General features: G+C 38.2%; 2 protein-coding genes across 2 annotated transcripts in view; one reads left to right on the plus strand and one right to left on the minus strand.

The window, feature by feature from the left end:
- The first annotated feature begins 369 nt into the window (after positions 1 to 369).
- Positions 370 to 9,304, plus strand: LOC108666030 (plasminogen activator inhibitor 1 RNA-binding protein). Its single transcript, XM_018152837.1, has 4 exons — positions 370 to 752; positions 5,952 to 6,096; positions 7,132 to 7,669; positions 8,015 to 9,304. Exons 1-4 carry the CDS (start codon positions 533 to 535, stop codon positions 8,555 to 8,557), a joined length of 1,446 nt encoding a protein of 481 aa, XP_018008326.1. The 5' UTR covers positions 370 to 532; the 3' UTR covers positions 8,558 to 9,304.
- Positions 9,305 to 9,904: 600 nt separating this feature from the next.
- Positions 9,905 to 16,744, minus strand: part of LOC108666031 (dnaJ homolog shv) — an 8,372-nt gene continuing 1,532 nt past the window's right edge. Inside the window, exons 2-8 of the mRNA XM_018152838.2 lie at positions 15,173 to 15,367; positions 14,681 to 14,873; positions 14,197 to 14,339; positions 13,616 to 13,765; positions 12,856 to 12,958; positions 11,772 to 11,931; positions 9,905 to 11,352 (exon numbers count right to left, since the gene is read on the minus strand). Of these exons, the coding sequence (XP_018008327.1) occupies positions 11,285 to 11,352; positions 11,772 to 11,931; positions 12,856 to 12,958; positions 13,616 to 13,765; positions 14,197 to 14,339; positions 14,681 to 14,873; positions 15,173 to 15,367 (1,012 nt within the window). The 3' untranslated portion in view covers positions 9,905 to 11,284. The remainder of the gene's footprint in view (positions 11,353 to 11,771; positions 11,932 to 12,855; positions 12,959 to 13,615; positions 13,766 to 14,196; positions 14,340 to 14,680; positions 14,874 to 15,172; positions 15,368 to 16,744) is intronic.

Raw genomic sequence — 16,744 nt, forward strand, 5'->3', positions numbered from 1 at the left:
TTGCACTGAGAGCCATGAATAATTGAATACAATTATAAAATATTATTTCAAGGGAATAAAATGAAAACAATAAACTGAAAATAAACTAATTAAAATTCATTCTAAAAATTGTTCTATATTACGCTATTAGAATTTTGAATAAAAAATGTTGTTATTTTTTATTTACCATATGTTCAAACTAAACACACTTAATCTGTAATCACCAATAATCACTTTTAAAGTAAAAACATGATTCTGAATTTTTAAGAATTAACATTCAAGAATGGCAATTTCAGTGCATTAGGTACGAGAGATTATTGTTTTATCTCAACATACACAACAACATTTGCATTTACGGTTTAGAAAGTGCTGCCTGAGCTCAGGAAGCTTGAGTGGAAACATTTTGGAGGTCTTTGTTTGGGGGGTAACTCGTGCACTGCGTAGTTCTGTGCACACGACGCGTGACCATATTGAATATATTTCATGAGCGGATTGTAGAGCGGCTCAAGAGTAGCCTTTAAATTTTCAAAATCCTCCCAATCGAGGTTTAACAATGGAGAACTCTTATGGTGTAGGGGTCCAGAATAGGTACGAAGTCAACTTTGATGAGGAGGCCGATCCTCTGGACTTCATTAAAATACCCAAGAAACCGGCCAAGACTTCTTCTGAAGAAAAGGAAAATAAAGAGAAGTCCAACAAATCTAAGGTTGCTTCAAACAAGAAAGTTCCGAAGCCAGATGGAGTTGCTAAGGCTTCAGAGAAGAGCGTTCAAGGTGAGATTTAACGAGCCAGCCATGATTTTCATGTAAACGTGTGTCACGGTGTGTAGCTTACAGTAGCTATGTGCGTGTTTAGCCTTAAGCCTAAGGTAGAAGCGTAGAGCACGACAGCACGTGTTTACTAAGGTAGCTACTAGTAGTATACTAGTATTTAGTCTTGGGAGCGCTGCCGTAGCCCAAAAATTTGACTCTTAAATTAGCCCAAGAGCCAATGCCAACCCTCTACATGCAATAGAAATAGTCAGTATAACACCTATGCAGCTGTTCTTACTTGCCTCATCTCGCCACACCAGCTTGAAACAAGCAAAGCCTCAGCCCACAAGCTGATACTCCAAACGGATTACGCCCAATAGGCTAGCTCCTAGGGTAAACGCGGTAATTCCGTCACTTCTCAAGTTTTTCCTTTATATTAAGCTTTGTTTTAGTTCCATGCGTTCATTGATGGTTGAAATGGTGACGTCATACATTTGCGTGTCGAAATAGGCAAAAACACTAGGTCTTGGCCATCTAGTGGGAAAATATTGAGATCCAAAGAGAGACAATGCATGCCACGTGGTGAGATCATCGAAAAATGTGTCAAATTTGACAGTTGACATGGCTCTACCAAATAGTGAATAACTGTTTTTATAGGAAGAATATTATGGTTTGAGACTTTTAAATACGTCTGTGAATATATTAGGAATCCTTTAAGTATACTTGTATTCGCTGATTTCAAGTCGTAAATAAATTAATAGATGATTAAGTTGAGATGTTGGATTTCGACACATGAAAACTAATTCCGACACAACTTGAATTGGACACACACAGATCGTTCAAAGCTTTGTACAAAAATTGAAATTTGCTTAATTAAAAGCCTAATAGCTGTTAATTAAAACGTAATTAAGTAGTGTTCAATATTCGTTAGTGTTCTAATTCAAAGCCGTGTTGTATCCCAATACAGCTCACACAGCAAACGGAATTCGAACACGTGGATGTCGGCAATACGTATCAGTTAAATTTGAAGCGCTGACGCAATACGACTCACCACGTGTCGGATGTTGCCACACAAAGTGACGGAATATAGGGATTTGGTAGGTTTCCATTCTAAAGGCTTTTTAATAAATATGGCAACATTTTGTGACGTTTCATCGTTGCTGACGCGTAGTGAAGTGTTTTGAGAGTCACGTGAAGGCAACAGAACTTACGTAACGAATACGGTTTTTTTTATCGGTTTTCATTTCTCGATGCGTCCTTAATGTGTGGGAATATACCGCGTTTACCCTACACCAATGATTTAAGCACATACTATCACTTCTTACAAATGCCGTAAGCCACAGGGTCCGCAGACCGCACCAGACTGCCGTAAATGGGAACGGCCCTGCACCGTACTGTCGCATCACCTTACCCACTTTGCAGGCGTAAGCCCAGCCCTGATGCTCACCAGCATCTTCTTCCTCCACACTTACCCCCTTCTCTCCACCTTTCCGCAGAAGGGTTAGGTTAGGTTTGGTTAGAATTCTTCTGCAAGCTGGTACCAAAAGGAGGGGGAGCAGGGGGTAAGCGTGGAGGTTTAGCCTCCAGAAGAACGGACAGGCTGGAGAGGTAGCAGTGTACTGATAGCAGTGTAGCTCAGGGCGTTCTTTATCGAAAGTGGGGAAGGGGCTAGGCTGCATGGAATAAAAATATTTTGGGGTTTAGCGTGTGGGTTACGACCATTGTTTTGGTGGCCTGCAGCTCATTGGCTTGCTGGTTTACATCCAGGAAGGGGTTTGGTCCCTGTGGCTTTCAGCAAGTAATCATGTTGGCTAATTTGCTCTGCAGCATGCTTGCGCTCGGGGAGAAGTATGAAAATTATGCTGGTATTGGGCAATGCTGGGCTATTTCAGTTGTCCCTTTAGTCTTAACCTACTTCGAAACATAAACAACTCGCTTCAAGTTTCAACTTATTTGTCTATGTCTCTGATGCCGCAAAGTTCTATGTGCAGTATTTGGCTATTTGCTCTTTCTTCTCTATTGGCAATACCAATATAAATTCATCATGCTAAGGCTAAATTCTATATCTCTCATTTGTTTTTAGTTAATCAAATTTTATATAATATGGAGATTTCTATAATGTTTAAAATGAAATGTTCATTTAAGGTCTGAATTTTAAGGAGTTGGTTTAGGTATATTTTTTTGAGAAATCAAACCCATTTGTCTATTCTTTTCATTTTGTCTTAAAGGCAGTGTTTCAAGGAATTGTTGATTGGAGAGCTTGTTGCTGTGCAGTGAGCAGTCAGGCCTAGAATGGAAGTAGCCAGTAGGGTAAACGCAGTATATTCCAACATCGTGGGTAATTATGACACTTCTCGACTTTTTCCCTTTATATTAAGCTTTCTTAGTTCCATGCATTCGTTGATGGTTGAAATGTTGACGTCATACTTTTGTGCACCATACTATTGCCAAAACACTAGGTCTGGGCCATCTGGCGGGAAAATCTTGAGATCCAAAGAGAGACAGTGCGCATCACCCAGTGAGAACATTGAAAAATGTGTCAAAGTTGATAGGGTAAACGCGGTATATTCCGACATCGTGGGTAATTCCAACACCTCTCTAGTTTTTCCTTTTTATTAAGCTTTGTTTTAGTTCCATGCGTTCGTTAATGGTTGAAATAGTGACATCATACATTTGCGCGTCCAACTACAGCCAAAACACTAGGTCTGGGCCATCTAGCGGGAAAATGTTGAGATCCAAAGAGAGACAGTGCATGCCACCCAATGAGATCATCGAAAAATGTGTCAAAGTTGACAGTTGACCTTGCTCTACCAAATAACGAATTAGTAGAGTTAGAAGCGCAGCCCAGTCAGAATTAGTCTCACAAAATGCCTAATTTAGTCACACACAGTGTCAGAATATATGGATTTGGTAGGTTTGCATTCTAAAGGCTTTTAAATAAATATGGCAACATTTTGTGACATTTCATTGTTGTTGGGTCGTAGTGCGGTGTTTTGAGAGTGACGTAAAGCAAACAGAACTCGAGTTGCGCATACGGTTTATTTTTTATAGCCATTCATTTTTTGCTACATCCTTTAAGTGTTGGAATATACTGCGTTTACCCTACCTACATGAATTGAGATTTGAGAGCAATATATTAACCACCATTTTTAGAATTCCATCTGACTGCACAGTGCAGTGAGTGCACACTACACAGGGTGCATAAGCTACCAGTCATGGAAAACATGGGAAGTCATGGATTAGGATTTTTCATTTATCGGGCCTGGAAAGTCATGGGATTTTGTTTCAGGCTATGGAGAAGAAAAAAAAGGAAGTGTTTTTCTGTACTGCATGTTAACCCACTTAATGCCAAGTGGTTCCATTTGGAACCAGCAGAAAAAATGGATTCATAATACAATTGCAAGATCAAATGAATATACAAGTGGATACATAGGTTTGATACACATCTTGTACAAGTTCTGGCAAAGTTTGATTCTGCTGTGCCAACTACTGTCTTTTCAGTTAACATTCAAGAACCAGGTTTCAGTTACCATTACTAGAACATCGGCAACATTTCAGTTAACATTACTAGAACCAGGTCATGGATTTTTTTCTAAATATCGGTATGCACCCTGACTGCACACTCCTATACCATACAGCCATATGACGTAATCAATTGAAAGTTCTAATGGCAGTTCAAAAAACTTACCTACACTGATCACTGATAAGATGTATTAGTTCAAACAATAAGATGTATTAGTTCAAACTCAAAGTAGCACAACAATACTGGTTCTTCTTACAAATCTTATGACACTCGCTTGTCACTCCAATACCTAAATACTTGAAATCAACTATTTTGTCATTTTGACCACTCCATTGACTACCAGAGTTTATTTCATTCATGAAACATTCATGTATTCATTCATGAAACATTCATGTATTCATTCATGAAACATTTGTAAAATAATGAGTAAATTTTCATTTCCATATATAATAGGGATTCATAAATTATCTACCAAATTCATTTATTATCATTCAATTTGGAATCTATAGACAGCAATGGAATTGTAGTTCAAGTGATATATGTAACCACATTAAATGTTGGGCATTAGAATTACATGTATCTAATGTCCTGTTTACACATCTAGGTGCTGTTCCTATATATTCTATATATACTTCCAAATATCTCATTACACTCTCTATCACAGCCAGTTGCTCCATCAGACATCATTGCAATCCACTTTTCACTGGTTCTTGCTATCTTGCAGACCCCATTCTACTACTGTGTTTAAATACTCACATCCTCATTCAGAATCACCATCTTAGAATGTGGCCTTGTAGAATGTTGGGTATCTCTCACCCACCTCACATTCCCCCAACAAGTGCACCACAGTTTCCATCTCATCCCAATCAAACAGAAAACCTTTGTCTTTTCTCTCCTCTCATTCCACTTTATCCTATATTCAACCAGTATCACTGCCTTTGTACAAATCAGCAAATACTTGCCACTACTTTTATCATATGTACAGCCATATTTTGGCATTGCCTTATTTTATAGCTTGTTTCCTTGCACTCCATTTCACACTACCACATATTCAACCCATATCTTTAATCTCTACTAATTTCTATTTTCCCATTCATTCTTGTTCTCTTCAATTCAGGCTGTACTATGGGGTGACTTTGGCCAGCTAATTTTTCATGCATATCATTTATAGAAACATTTATCAAATATAGAACATTTATCAATATAGAAACAAATTTAAATACAAATTCTGTAGCAATGCAACTTCCTTCTACATTTTTTATCAGAAGCTGGTGGCATCATATCATTAACTTGCATATATCATTTGAATTACACTCAGAGGGAACATTGCCTTTTGGTGCTTGTTTGTTCAATGTGTATCAGAAATTCAGAATTCATTCAAGTGCAATGTAGAAAATGCAGATCTAAGATTCTGTTGGTCAATGCAAAATAAACTTGTAGTGACTGTTTGTCCACTTAAAATTCATTTTTTAGTGGCAACTTCAATTCTAGATTTCAAATAGCCACATATAAGAATTTGTCATGCTAGAAATTCATTCATTTCCCCACTTGAAATTCATTTATGTATAATTTGTTGTGCTTGAAATTCATTCATTTGTCCACTTGAAATTCATTTTTAGTGGCAACTTCAATTCTAGATTTTAAATTGCCACTTATAAGGGTGATAAAACTAATGAAGCTTGAACCAATTTTCACAGGCAAACCTCAGCCAGGACCCCAGCAGAGCTCACAGCAGCGGAATGGCGAGCACCGAGTGAAGTTCTCCGAACGCGAGGAGAGAAACAACCGTCGCAACAAGCCAGACGGCAGCTTCAGTGGCGCCCCTAATGGCCAAATACAAAGGTGTGTTCTATAATGACAATAGCATTTGTCTCACATTAATGCTGTGCTGAGTATTGTAACCTCCATCATATTTAATCAACATTTTTAGCGCATTTTCTAATTATGGAAAAAATGTCCTATTGTGCTCATGTTCATCTGTCCATGACTTCGCGTTTTCGTCGATTTTGAGAAAATGCGCTCTCCGTGTCACTGGCTGCAGTAAGTACCGAGTTATTTGTTTTAAAAAATGAGCACAATGGCTATTAGAAATGCTTTTCAAATATCTTTTATGTGCCTTTTGGCTCAAAACTGGCGTGCGATGTATTTCACATTTTGACTAGGGAACAAATAGAAAAACTATTTTCTAATACTGTACCATTGCCTGTATTCCATTTTATTCTAAATTTTTACTAATTGATATGTATATGTTGTCATGAAACCTTGAAGACGATTGAAAAGAATTTCCAATCATTATTGCAGAAGAATTGGTTATCATTATTGCAGAGTGAAAATTCAATAAATATTTATGGAGGGCTAGCATCGCGATGAGTAATTATTTTATTTGCCAAATCTAAAGCTCGTCAAGATAAAAGTTTAGCTTATCAGGATGAAAGCATAATTGTTGTCTTTAGGGAAATGAACGTTTTGGTGGAAAAGTTATTGCTGAGGTATTTTTAGCGCATTTTCTCATTTATGGAAAAAATGCACTATTGTGCTCGCTATGTCCGTCTGTCCGTCCGTCCGTGACCTCAAGTTTTCGTCGACAAGAAAATGCGCGCTCTGTCACTCACTGCAGTGAGTACTGAGTTTTAATTTTTCGTATATGTATTGCACTGTACCAGTTGAGCCAGTGTAATAATGAGCTTGGACGTCCAAAAAACTTAAATTTTCTACCAGTGAGTAAACATGTCCGGATAAATATTGTAGAATACCTCGTTCATTCTAAAATGCCATGATATTTTCTTGAACTCGATTGATCTGGTTTATCATTCGGTGTAGCGATTGATTTTTTTTATTTCAATAATGTTGTGACTCACAATGGTGATGCACTTGCAGAAGTGATGACGAACGCCCGCCGCGACGATTTGAAGGAGATCGTCCGCCTCGTCGATACGAGGGAGATCGTCCTCCACGACGCTTTGATGAGGATCGTCCTCCGCGACGCTTTGATGAGGATCGTCCTCCGCGACGATTTGATGAGGATCGTCCTCCCCGACGATTTGATGAAGATCGTCCTCCGCGACGATTCGATGAGGATCGTCCTCCTCGGCGATTTGACGACGATGGACCCCGTCAGCGCTACAACGATGGCGGCGCCCCTAGGCGCTTCAACGACGGCGAACGCCGTTTCGATGGCGAAGGTCGTGGTCGCGGGCGCGGTATGGGTCGCGGTGGTCGTGGGCGCGGCGGTGGTGGCAAGCGCGAGTTCGACCGTCACAGCGGGTCTGAGCGCTCAGGTGTGAAGCCTGTGGAGAAGCGCGACGGTAGCGGTTCCTACAACTGGGGCTCTGCTAAGGACCAGATTGATGAGAACGTCAACAATGAAGCGTCACCTAACGCTGATCTTGATTCCTCTGCAGAGGACAAGGAAAAGGTGAGCCAGTCAATTTGAATTTTTCACTCTAATGTGTGCAATTAATTTTCACTTTAATGTGTGCAATCGTTTATTAGAAAGTATTTTCAATTTTGCAAGAGATTCGGTGATAGTTCCTATGAAAATTCTCACACTTCGTCTGTTCAGCATTTATTAATCGCTTTTTTTTTTATAATATTTGAGTTCTAAATTTTTTGATTTCTTTAAATACTATCGGTCCTTAGTCATTCGATACAAGTGCAAAAAAATTTTGTGGGGGAATCTTGAGATGAATGTGAAGAGAAAGAACGACTTCAACTTTGACAAATTTGGCGAAATAAATTCTAATGCAATGTTTGTCATCAGAGCTCCGGAGAAGACGGCGCAGCGAGCGGCAACGAGTCCGGCGGTGAGGCCGGGACCAAGGAGGAGGAGCCTCGCGAGATGACCCTTGATGAGTACAAGGCCATGCAGAAGCAGTCGCGTGTCAAGCCTGAGTTCAAGGTGCGCAAGGCCGGCGAAGGCGTCAACGATGAACAGTGGAAGAAGACCTACGTTCTCAAGAAGAAGGAGGTCAGCGAGGATGAAGTTGAAGAGAGTGATGATGAAGAGGAAGAAGAAGAGCATCATGGCAAGAGCAAGATTGTGCTTAACATCGACTTCCAGTTCTCTGACTCGCCCATGCGTGGCGGTCGAGGACGTGGACGAGGCCGTGGTGGCGTGGGTGGCCGTGGTGGACGCGGTGGCATGTCTGGCCGTGGAGGTCGTGGTGGACCTGTTGGTGGAGGAGGTATGGGAGGCGGTGGCTACGGTGGTGGATACAATCGTGGTGCCCGCGCTGCTCCACGACCTGCTGCCCCTAAGATGGACGATGAAGGAGATTTCCCGTCCCTCAAGGGAGCCAAGTAACTCCAGATTTCGGTGTTGGTGGTGGTGTGCTCCACGAATGAGTGATCGATCGAGTTGATAATTTTTCATTAAGTCCCCAAGCCATGAGAGTTCTCCAATGTTGAATTGTTTGCGGAGTACGTTTCGTAGCTAACGTATGTCCTCTCACTTCACTCGCTATGAAAATTAGCAAAACTACAAACCTAAACATGTTAATCCATTGCTATAATCAAACATCCGATTTTTTAGCCAGGCATTTCTTGCTCGCTGTCTTCTTACACTTACTGTCGTCAAACCAACTGTTTGTAAATATTGCTACAATATCGTGAGTGTCGTGCGATTTTTGTGTAAATAATGTCCATAATTGTCTGGTGTGCTTGAGCTTTGCTCATGTTTCAATTGAATTTAGAACGTCGCGTTACTTTTATACACATAGAAGACCCTTTTCTGCAGATGTTGAATTGTAGAGTAGGGTGTTCTTTGCCGTCGCTAGTATCTATCGTCCATAACCTTCACTATTGGAGACCTTGCATTTTGGTTTGTATGACATGCTCTCATCCGACTTTTATAAAAAAACTGGACTAGGTTTTGTTTGCAGTACAAGAACAAATGCGTGTGACTGTTATTACCTAATGATGTTGTGCTTGCGGTTAATTAACCCTGGTTGATCTGTGATCCAGGCTAAACCTGGCTGCGTACTTGACGCAAGTTTTTTTTTCTGCTACTGCAAGTAGCAAGTTGAGACACTAACAATAAAATTTCGAGTCACGTGTCGAATGATTTTCCAACCAGATGAAGTCGTACTGATCGTCGCGTAGCATTTAGTTTCTTTAACTTATGAAGGTTTCCTCCCGTAGAACGTTTGACTTGATTGCATATATGTAACATTTTCTGAGACTTGTTTAGAGTTCTGATTGAAAAAGTGCGTTCACTTAAATTAATCATGGTTCGTGACGATAGGTTGTGCTATCGTATTCGTGCCTAATTCCGAAATTCAAAGGAAGCAATTGACGTCACGTTGACAAATTGACAATAGTTGAATAAATTTGTGCAATTGGATAAACACGTCAGCAGTACTAAAGGACTATTCACACATGTTACGAATAGAACTTTCCTATCCAAATGATCGACATGAGTTGGACCTTCCGGTTTTATTGATTGAGGCTGCCATTCCAATTGGTTGCAAGGTTTTCACGCCCCGCCGTGTTTGCTGCCAAAAAAGGCCCCGCGTAAATGAAACTTGGGATCTCCATAGCAGGATGCCTGAGAGGATATGGTATTTCATACCGAGTAGGAGATACTGGGGATGGCCGCGCAACAATTCAACATCAAAAATGTGCGATTGCATTTGATGAATGAAACGGATCACACACTAACACCATTGTACTTAACAAATTACAAAGAGTACACTTCGTGTCAAACTTCAGGACTGGAAACAAACTAGGCCGGGTTTACAATTTCGTAACATTGCCTGTACATGAATGTCGCCCGAGCTAGGTGCGGATGAAGAATCTTCCTGAAATTCCTACAGCAACAATGTTTTATTCATTACTGACTACGATTAACAAGGGTTCTTGATTATTTTGAAGGTACTTCACTACTTTAATGCCAACTCGCGAGAGATCAAAAGTGCGTGCTTAGGACAAGATTTATCTATAAATTGTAAAATCGCATGTTGATTACGGCACAACGTCTGGCGTTCACAGCAATTACATAAATTTTGTCTGAACGCGATCATATAACGTTTTAGCAGACGACAAGACTTCTGAAACATACTGCTAACTCCCAATATTTAACGTCATCTACATTATTTATGCTTGGATACAATTCGATACATAAAAACTTTTCTTACCCAACATTTCAAATGAACATAATATAGTTCAAAACAAATTAAAAGAGTGAAAAAAGTCGAAATTATAGCTCTGGTGCTTAGTAAACAGTCTTCCTACATTTTGTACAATCAGAAAATCATAACCAATCACAACATAAAATAGTATTAACAAGTATCATTAATTCAGTCCGTGTGTTCCGAAATAAATGTCAGGTGAATGTCGTCTTCATTACAATGCGTTAAAATTCCCGAAAAAATTCTACATGCGAATCAGTGGCGAAATAGACGTTCCTATAAACAAGGAAAACAAATCGGCAGCCGAGCTTATGTACAGAAGGCACACAGGCCCACATCTCAATAAAGAGGTTGATAAATTTCAGTTTGCTTTCACGAATTACTTCGCCATAAGATAGATGATCAGGATGGTGCAAACGTCGAGGCTGATTCTGAACCTTCTATCAAAAATCACTCGTAAAACATACGTCAATACGGTACAAAAAACCTTGTTGCATTATCCTGGAATGAGCTTGTGCTGCAGTCACGCATTGATCGTTTATAAATAAATAAACACTTAAATGGATCGTTTCTAAATGCCAAGCATTATTGCAGTGATCTAACAAAACTACAGTTTAAAACTGACGAAAAATTTTCATTTGGACCAATCTAATAATATAAATTTATAGAATATTTACTAGAACAAAAATGCCAAGAATACACGATACATTGCCGGTATCATGTTTTCTCGGCATTTTGATTTGAGAGTACATAATACAATGCCGGTACATGATAAATAATCGAGCCAACAAGAATTTGCTGCACAAAAATATAAGACAAGAGAAGAAACAACATATCACAAAAAATAGAATAGACAATAGCATTTGAACGATTTATCAACATTAAATGATAGACAACTAATATCATTGTTGGTAGCGAAGCCCGTTGTACACTTTGCTCACGCTCTGCTGCTGCAGTATGTCTTTGAGGGCTGAAACAAAGGAAGAAGAACACCTATGTTATTTGCTGATAAATCATTAGAAATTCATCAAGAAGTTGTATTTCGTTTATAAAATATTATTTAAACTTCTAATTCGACATAACTCAGCAACTCTATTGAAAATAAATTAACATTATCATTATTAATTAACATATAATTAATTAATTAAATTAATTAATTAGGATTAACATCATTAACATTAAATATGTTGACATTAACATTAAATTAATTAATTAACATATCATTCTTCATTCAACATTATCATCAGACGTTACTGACAAACATGAGGCTCATCACTTAACTGTAATAGTATCCCCTAAAAGCTTTTTTTGTTCATAATAGCAAAGTGTACTTTATGAATGCATCATCCTGAATATGGAAAGAAATGCTGCTAGGAGCATAAAACATACCTTGTTTCTGTTCGTCGGAAAATCCCTCCTTGGGGAATTGCACGTCGAAGGTGATGTAGAGCGTGCCCATGACGTTGTTATTGCTGTAGTTGCGCATGCCTTCGTCCTTCTTTCGGATACGAGCACCAGGCCAGATAGGCTTATCGCGAGTTATATGGACCTGTGCAAAACATTTTAGACAATAGGAAAAGCATTGAAATATAAGATAACTTAGCACTTTGAGGGCTAAGAAATTAATGATGAGAGTAATAATACCACTCATTTTTTGAATACCCACGACAAGTTAATTCAAAATTGCTTTTAATATAAAATTTTTATTTCTAATCCATTTGGATATAAAACCTTAGAAGTGATTTGAGCTTTAGGGAACTACCAAGTGCTAGCACCCAGATCAAATTGACTAACTTTGTAGCTCAGCTTTAATCTGAGTAGAATTAGTTTCGTAAACACTACTTAACTGCGATGGTTTCTGGCTTGAAGTTAACCTTAAAATAAACGACAAAGACAAAGGCGTTTGCGTTCCTATGTGGACCTAGCCATGTGGTACGATTTTAGCTTGAAACTAATATACGTCAAAAAATAACTTTTTGAAGACAATACTTCTAAAGAATCCAGTGTTTTCAATGTTACAGATGTACAATGAATTTCGAATTTTATTTTCGAATATTACAAAAAGAAATTTTTTTATTTTTTTAAAATATATATATATATTTTTTCAAAATTATTTATTCTGTCAATTGATTCATGCATTGCCTCTGACTTCACACAAGTGTGCAACATTTCAGATCAATTGGACAGGTAAAAGTGTGTCAAATATCAATTATAAGATTTGTAGCTGACAAAATTATTTTTTCAGTTTTTTTAATATTGAAAAAATGTCCATTTTTAAAATTATTTATTATATCACTTGATTCATGCATTGTCTCCAACTTTACGCAAGTGTGCAAAATTTCAGATCGTTAGGATAAGTAGAAGTGTGTTAAATTTCGATTATAAGATTTGTGGCAGACAGACAGACAAACAAGAAGTGAAGTTAAAAAGAAGTGTTGTAAAATTAGCTTCATATTGACTTGTCTGAACCAACCTTGTGTCCATCTAAGTGGAGGATATCGAGCTCGAAGCCAACCAGGGCATCCTGGAGCGACAGAGTCACATTTGTGTAGAGATCGTCACCTTTGCGCTCGAACCTGGCAAACGGGAGATGATGAACGAGTCAAGTTAGTAAATATTATCAGATTGTTATGTGAAATTGCAAACTGGGAACAGATTTAACACTAAGGGAAATAGAAGCTGAGTTGTCAAGTCCAAAATAAAGTGCAATTATTCAATATCAAATCGGATTTGTTAAGCGTTATCTTATCTGATAAAACAAACGAGTAACTCACTATAACGTTCACGACGAATAACATGTGTCTTTTGAAGATATGTTTAAAACAATTTTGTCATCACAGATGAGAAATGAGACGTAACAAAGCTCATTACTAACGTTGATAGGACGTTTACAAAAAATTGAGCATTAACCATCATTTTGTACTATCATTAAATTAGTTCAAATAATCGTCTCTTCCAAAGGAGGGGAAGAGCCAAAATTTAATTGAGAATTATAGGGATAAGAAACACGGAAATGCCACTGTCAAGAGAAGGCATGCCTAACAATTCCTTAACATCGCCACCGTCTCATAACTTACCGCGGTTGATGCGATTGCTTTATCCAGCGCCAGACCTACCCAACAATTCCTCAACATAGTTGCCATCTTATAACTTACTGCGGTTGATGCGATTGCTTTATCCAGGACCAGACCTACCCAACAATTCCTCAACATAGTTGCCATCTTATAACTTACCGTGGATGAGGTGCTTGCTTTATCTTGACGATGAGATCACCAGGCTCTCCGTCAATGTGGGGCTCTCCCTCGCCAATGAACCTGTACTCTTGACCTTCAACCATGCCCACTTCGATCTCAAACTCAAGGGTTCGTTCCTCGTTCACTAGCCTGGAAAGAACATCTTGGGTAAATCATGTGTCCAGCGTAGTAATTCAACTAATTTTAGAATACCTATCCGAGTTGAATTAAATGCATCAGAATACAAGTTTTTTACTCGTCTCACTAGATTTCAAAATACTATAGATACCTATATATAGATAAGGGGAACACACATGTACAATATATACTATTAAAGAATATTTGATAATGACCTAAGTAATACAAGCCTAATAACACTCATACTTGGTCTACAATCAAAAGGAAACCATTCAATTATAAAAACTTGCATCAGTACTAGACAATGTTTCAGAAATGTTAATTCATTGAAATTTACAAATTAATCTATTTTACTGGAAATGATGCTGACAAACTGTAAGATTGAATAAGTCGCAAATTGCTCATGGATGAAATGATGCCCAAAATATTATGGAATCACGCACTTGACGTTAGGACAGTCATCACAGACTTGCTGCTGCGTCATTTGGAAGCGGCCAGGACCAAGTTGGCGAGTTACCATCTCTTGCCGGCAGTTACACTTGCGCGTGCCAGATGCAGGTCGAGCCACCGGCTTATTGCGTACCAGCTGAGGGCAAAACACGATGTCAAGAAGACGCTCACAAGGTCACTTTGTTACAGCATATGAAGGCTAATGAAGTTAACAGAATCAAAATCAAACACAGCTTTAATTAAATCTAGATTAAGTAAGTAAGTAAGTAGTAGTATGGTTTACTAGCACTTCAGCTATCAAGCTAAAACCTAGATTAAACACATAATAATCACATATTCAGTTAAAGTTCTCGATATAAATTAATAATTAATAAATTTGGATACAAAAATATGCAAAAATTTATATCACAAGATCACTCGTGCAACACCATGGGCCTCAGTTTCTCTATTGCCATGAGAATTGGCAAGTAAACTCACCTCAACAAAGTTTCCCACATAAAGCTCTTCCAGAGTGGCTTCAAGATTCATGACAACATCTCCTCCTTTAGCTACTTCCCTCTCGGTTCTACCACCAGAATGGAAGCCAAATCCAAAATCTCCAAAGAAGCTCGAGAATGGATCCATGCCAAAACCACCACTCTCGTCTTTTGTCACACATTCTTCACCACACCTGGCAACATGAAGGCACAGCATGTATTTGTCATAGCATTTAATAATGAAGACTGGTATAATTCGACCGGTATAAGGAAGATGTCTGGTTTTATCAGACATCTGGTTTATGGGTTATAGCATCTAATAAGTGACGCTGCTTCAACAGGCAAATTTGTTCAGTATTGCAAACTTTTCCTCAACGTATCTAGAAAAACAAAGTGTACAATAAGATTACTAAATAATCAAATCACCATGTTGATGATAATTGAATTAAGGTCTACACATTTAACATTAAATAAGGTGTGCAATAAATCTTACCTATCATATTTCTTTCTTTTCTCTTCATCACTGAGGACCTCGTATGCAGCACCAAGATCTTTAAACTTTGCATCAGCTGACGGGTCATCTCTGTTCTTGTCCGGGTGCAGTTCTTTGGCATTTTTCCTGTAAGCTTTCTTGATCTCATGAAGAGAGGCACTTTTTGACACCCCAAGGATTTTGTAAAAGTCCCTCCTGAAATAAAAAGAAAATAGTTTTGATCATGCTAGTCCTGGGCATGGAGAAAATATTCAAAATTCTGCTTGGATTGCAAGAGCAAGAACATTAATGATTTAGGACCAGTAACCTACAGCTGTTTCTCTCTCATAAACAAATGCTATGAGAGACCAGCACCAAGAGGAAGTTTGACATCACCTGCAAGCTATCAGGGAGTAATTTTTCTCAATGTTAATCATTCTAAAAACTGCTGTTTGAATTATTTTTGTGAAAAAATTAAATTGTTAAACTGAACTAAATAAGAGAAAATTAAAGTCAAACCATTTTAATGAAAGCTCTAAGAATTCATTGGTAAACATGAATGACAATCAGTAATTTGCTATAGACAATCATTATTAGTTGTTAACCAAGTAGAAGGATAATCGACAACTATTATCCAATATGATTGTACTTGAGCATCTTTGGGCCAACAATTTATAGAGCATTACTTTATTGTCAGGGTTTTGGCCAATTCCTTGAAGTTTATGTTGACAAATAGCACCTTAAGAGCAGGATTGGAATAGTCATACTCTTTTCTAAAATCTTGCAACTACAAAGGCATACCTTTCTAAGTAAACTAGAAATCTTATGGCAACCCAAGCCATGTTATGTGTAAATCAAAAATTGTGTACCTTGCAAATGTATCATCCCAACAAAATTTAATGTTCCTGAGATGAGACGTGACCACAACTAAGCACAATCTTCAACTAAACGTTAGGTTGACCGTTGACTTGTTTACATCAGGATGATTACGTTCAGGAGGGCAGCAGGATTACCAGGATTTTTTAGGGGGAACATGAAAGTAGTGCGGATTGCTGAAGTGGAAAATTTTATAAAATGACACGTTTGCAAAGTGCAAACTGTAATTTTTTCAATAAAAAAAATTTATGACATTCGAGCCATGAGATTTCATACCTACTGAAATTATACAATACTGGAGCCGCAATATTTCAGAAAAAATAGGACTTTTCCAGCCATGCTTCTAGTTCTAATCAGTTGTTAACATAAATGTACAATTAGGCCAAAAATTATTTGAAAACATCAATTTGAACTTTGAAGAGATGAGATTATATCAGTCAGAAAATTTCAACATTGTGTTACTAGGGTAAACGCGGTATATTCCAACACATTAAGGATGTAGCAAAAAATGAATGGCTATAAAAAAAATCACTGTATGCGCAACTCAAGTTCTGTTTGCTTCACTTCACTCTCAAAACACCGCACTATGCACCAGCAACAATGAAACGTCACAAACTGTTGCCATATTTATTAAAAAGCCTTTAGAATGGAAACCTACCAAATCCCTATATTCCGTCACTGTGTGTGGCAATATTCGACACGTGGTGAGTCGTATTG

The sequence above is a fragment of the Hyalella azteca genome, unplaced genomic scaffold (genome assembly GCF_000764305.2).
Source record: "Hyalella azteca isolate HAZT.00-mixed unplaced genomic scaffold, Hazt_2.0.2 contig6646, whole genome shotgun sequence".
Classification (NCBI taxonomy): domain Eukaryota; kingdom Metazoa; phylum Arthropoda; class Malacostraca; order Amphipoda; family Hyalellidae; genus Hyalella; species Hyalella azteca.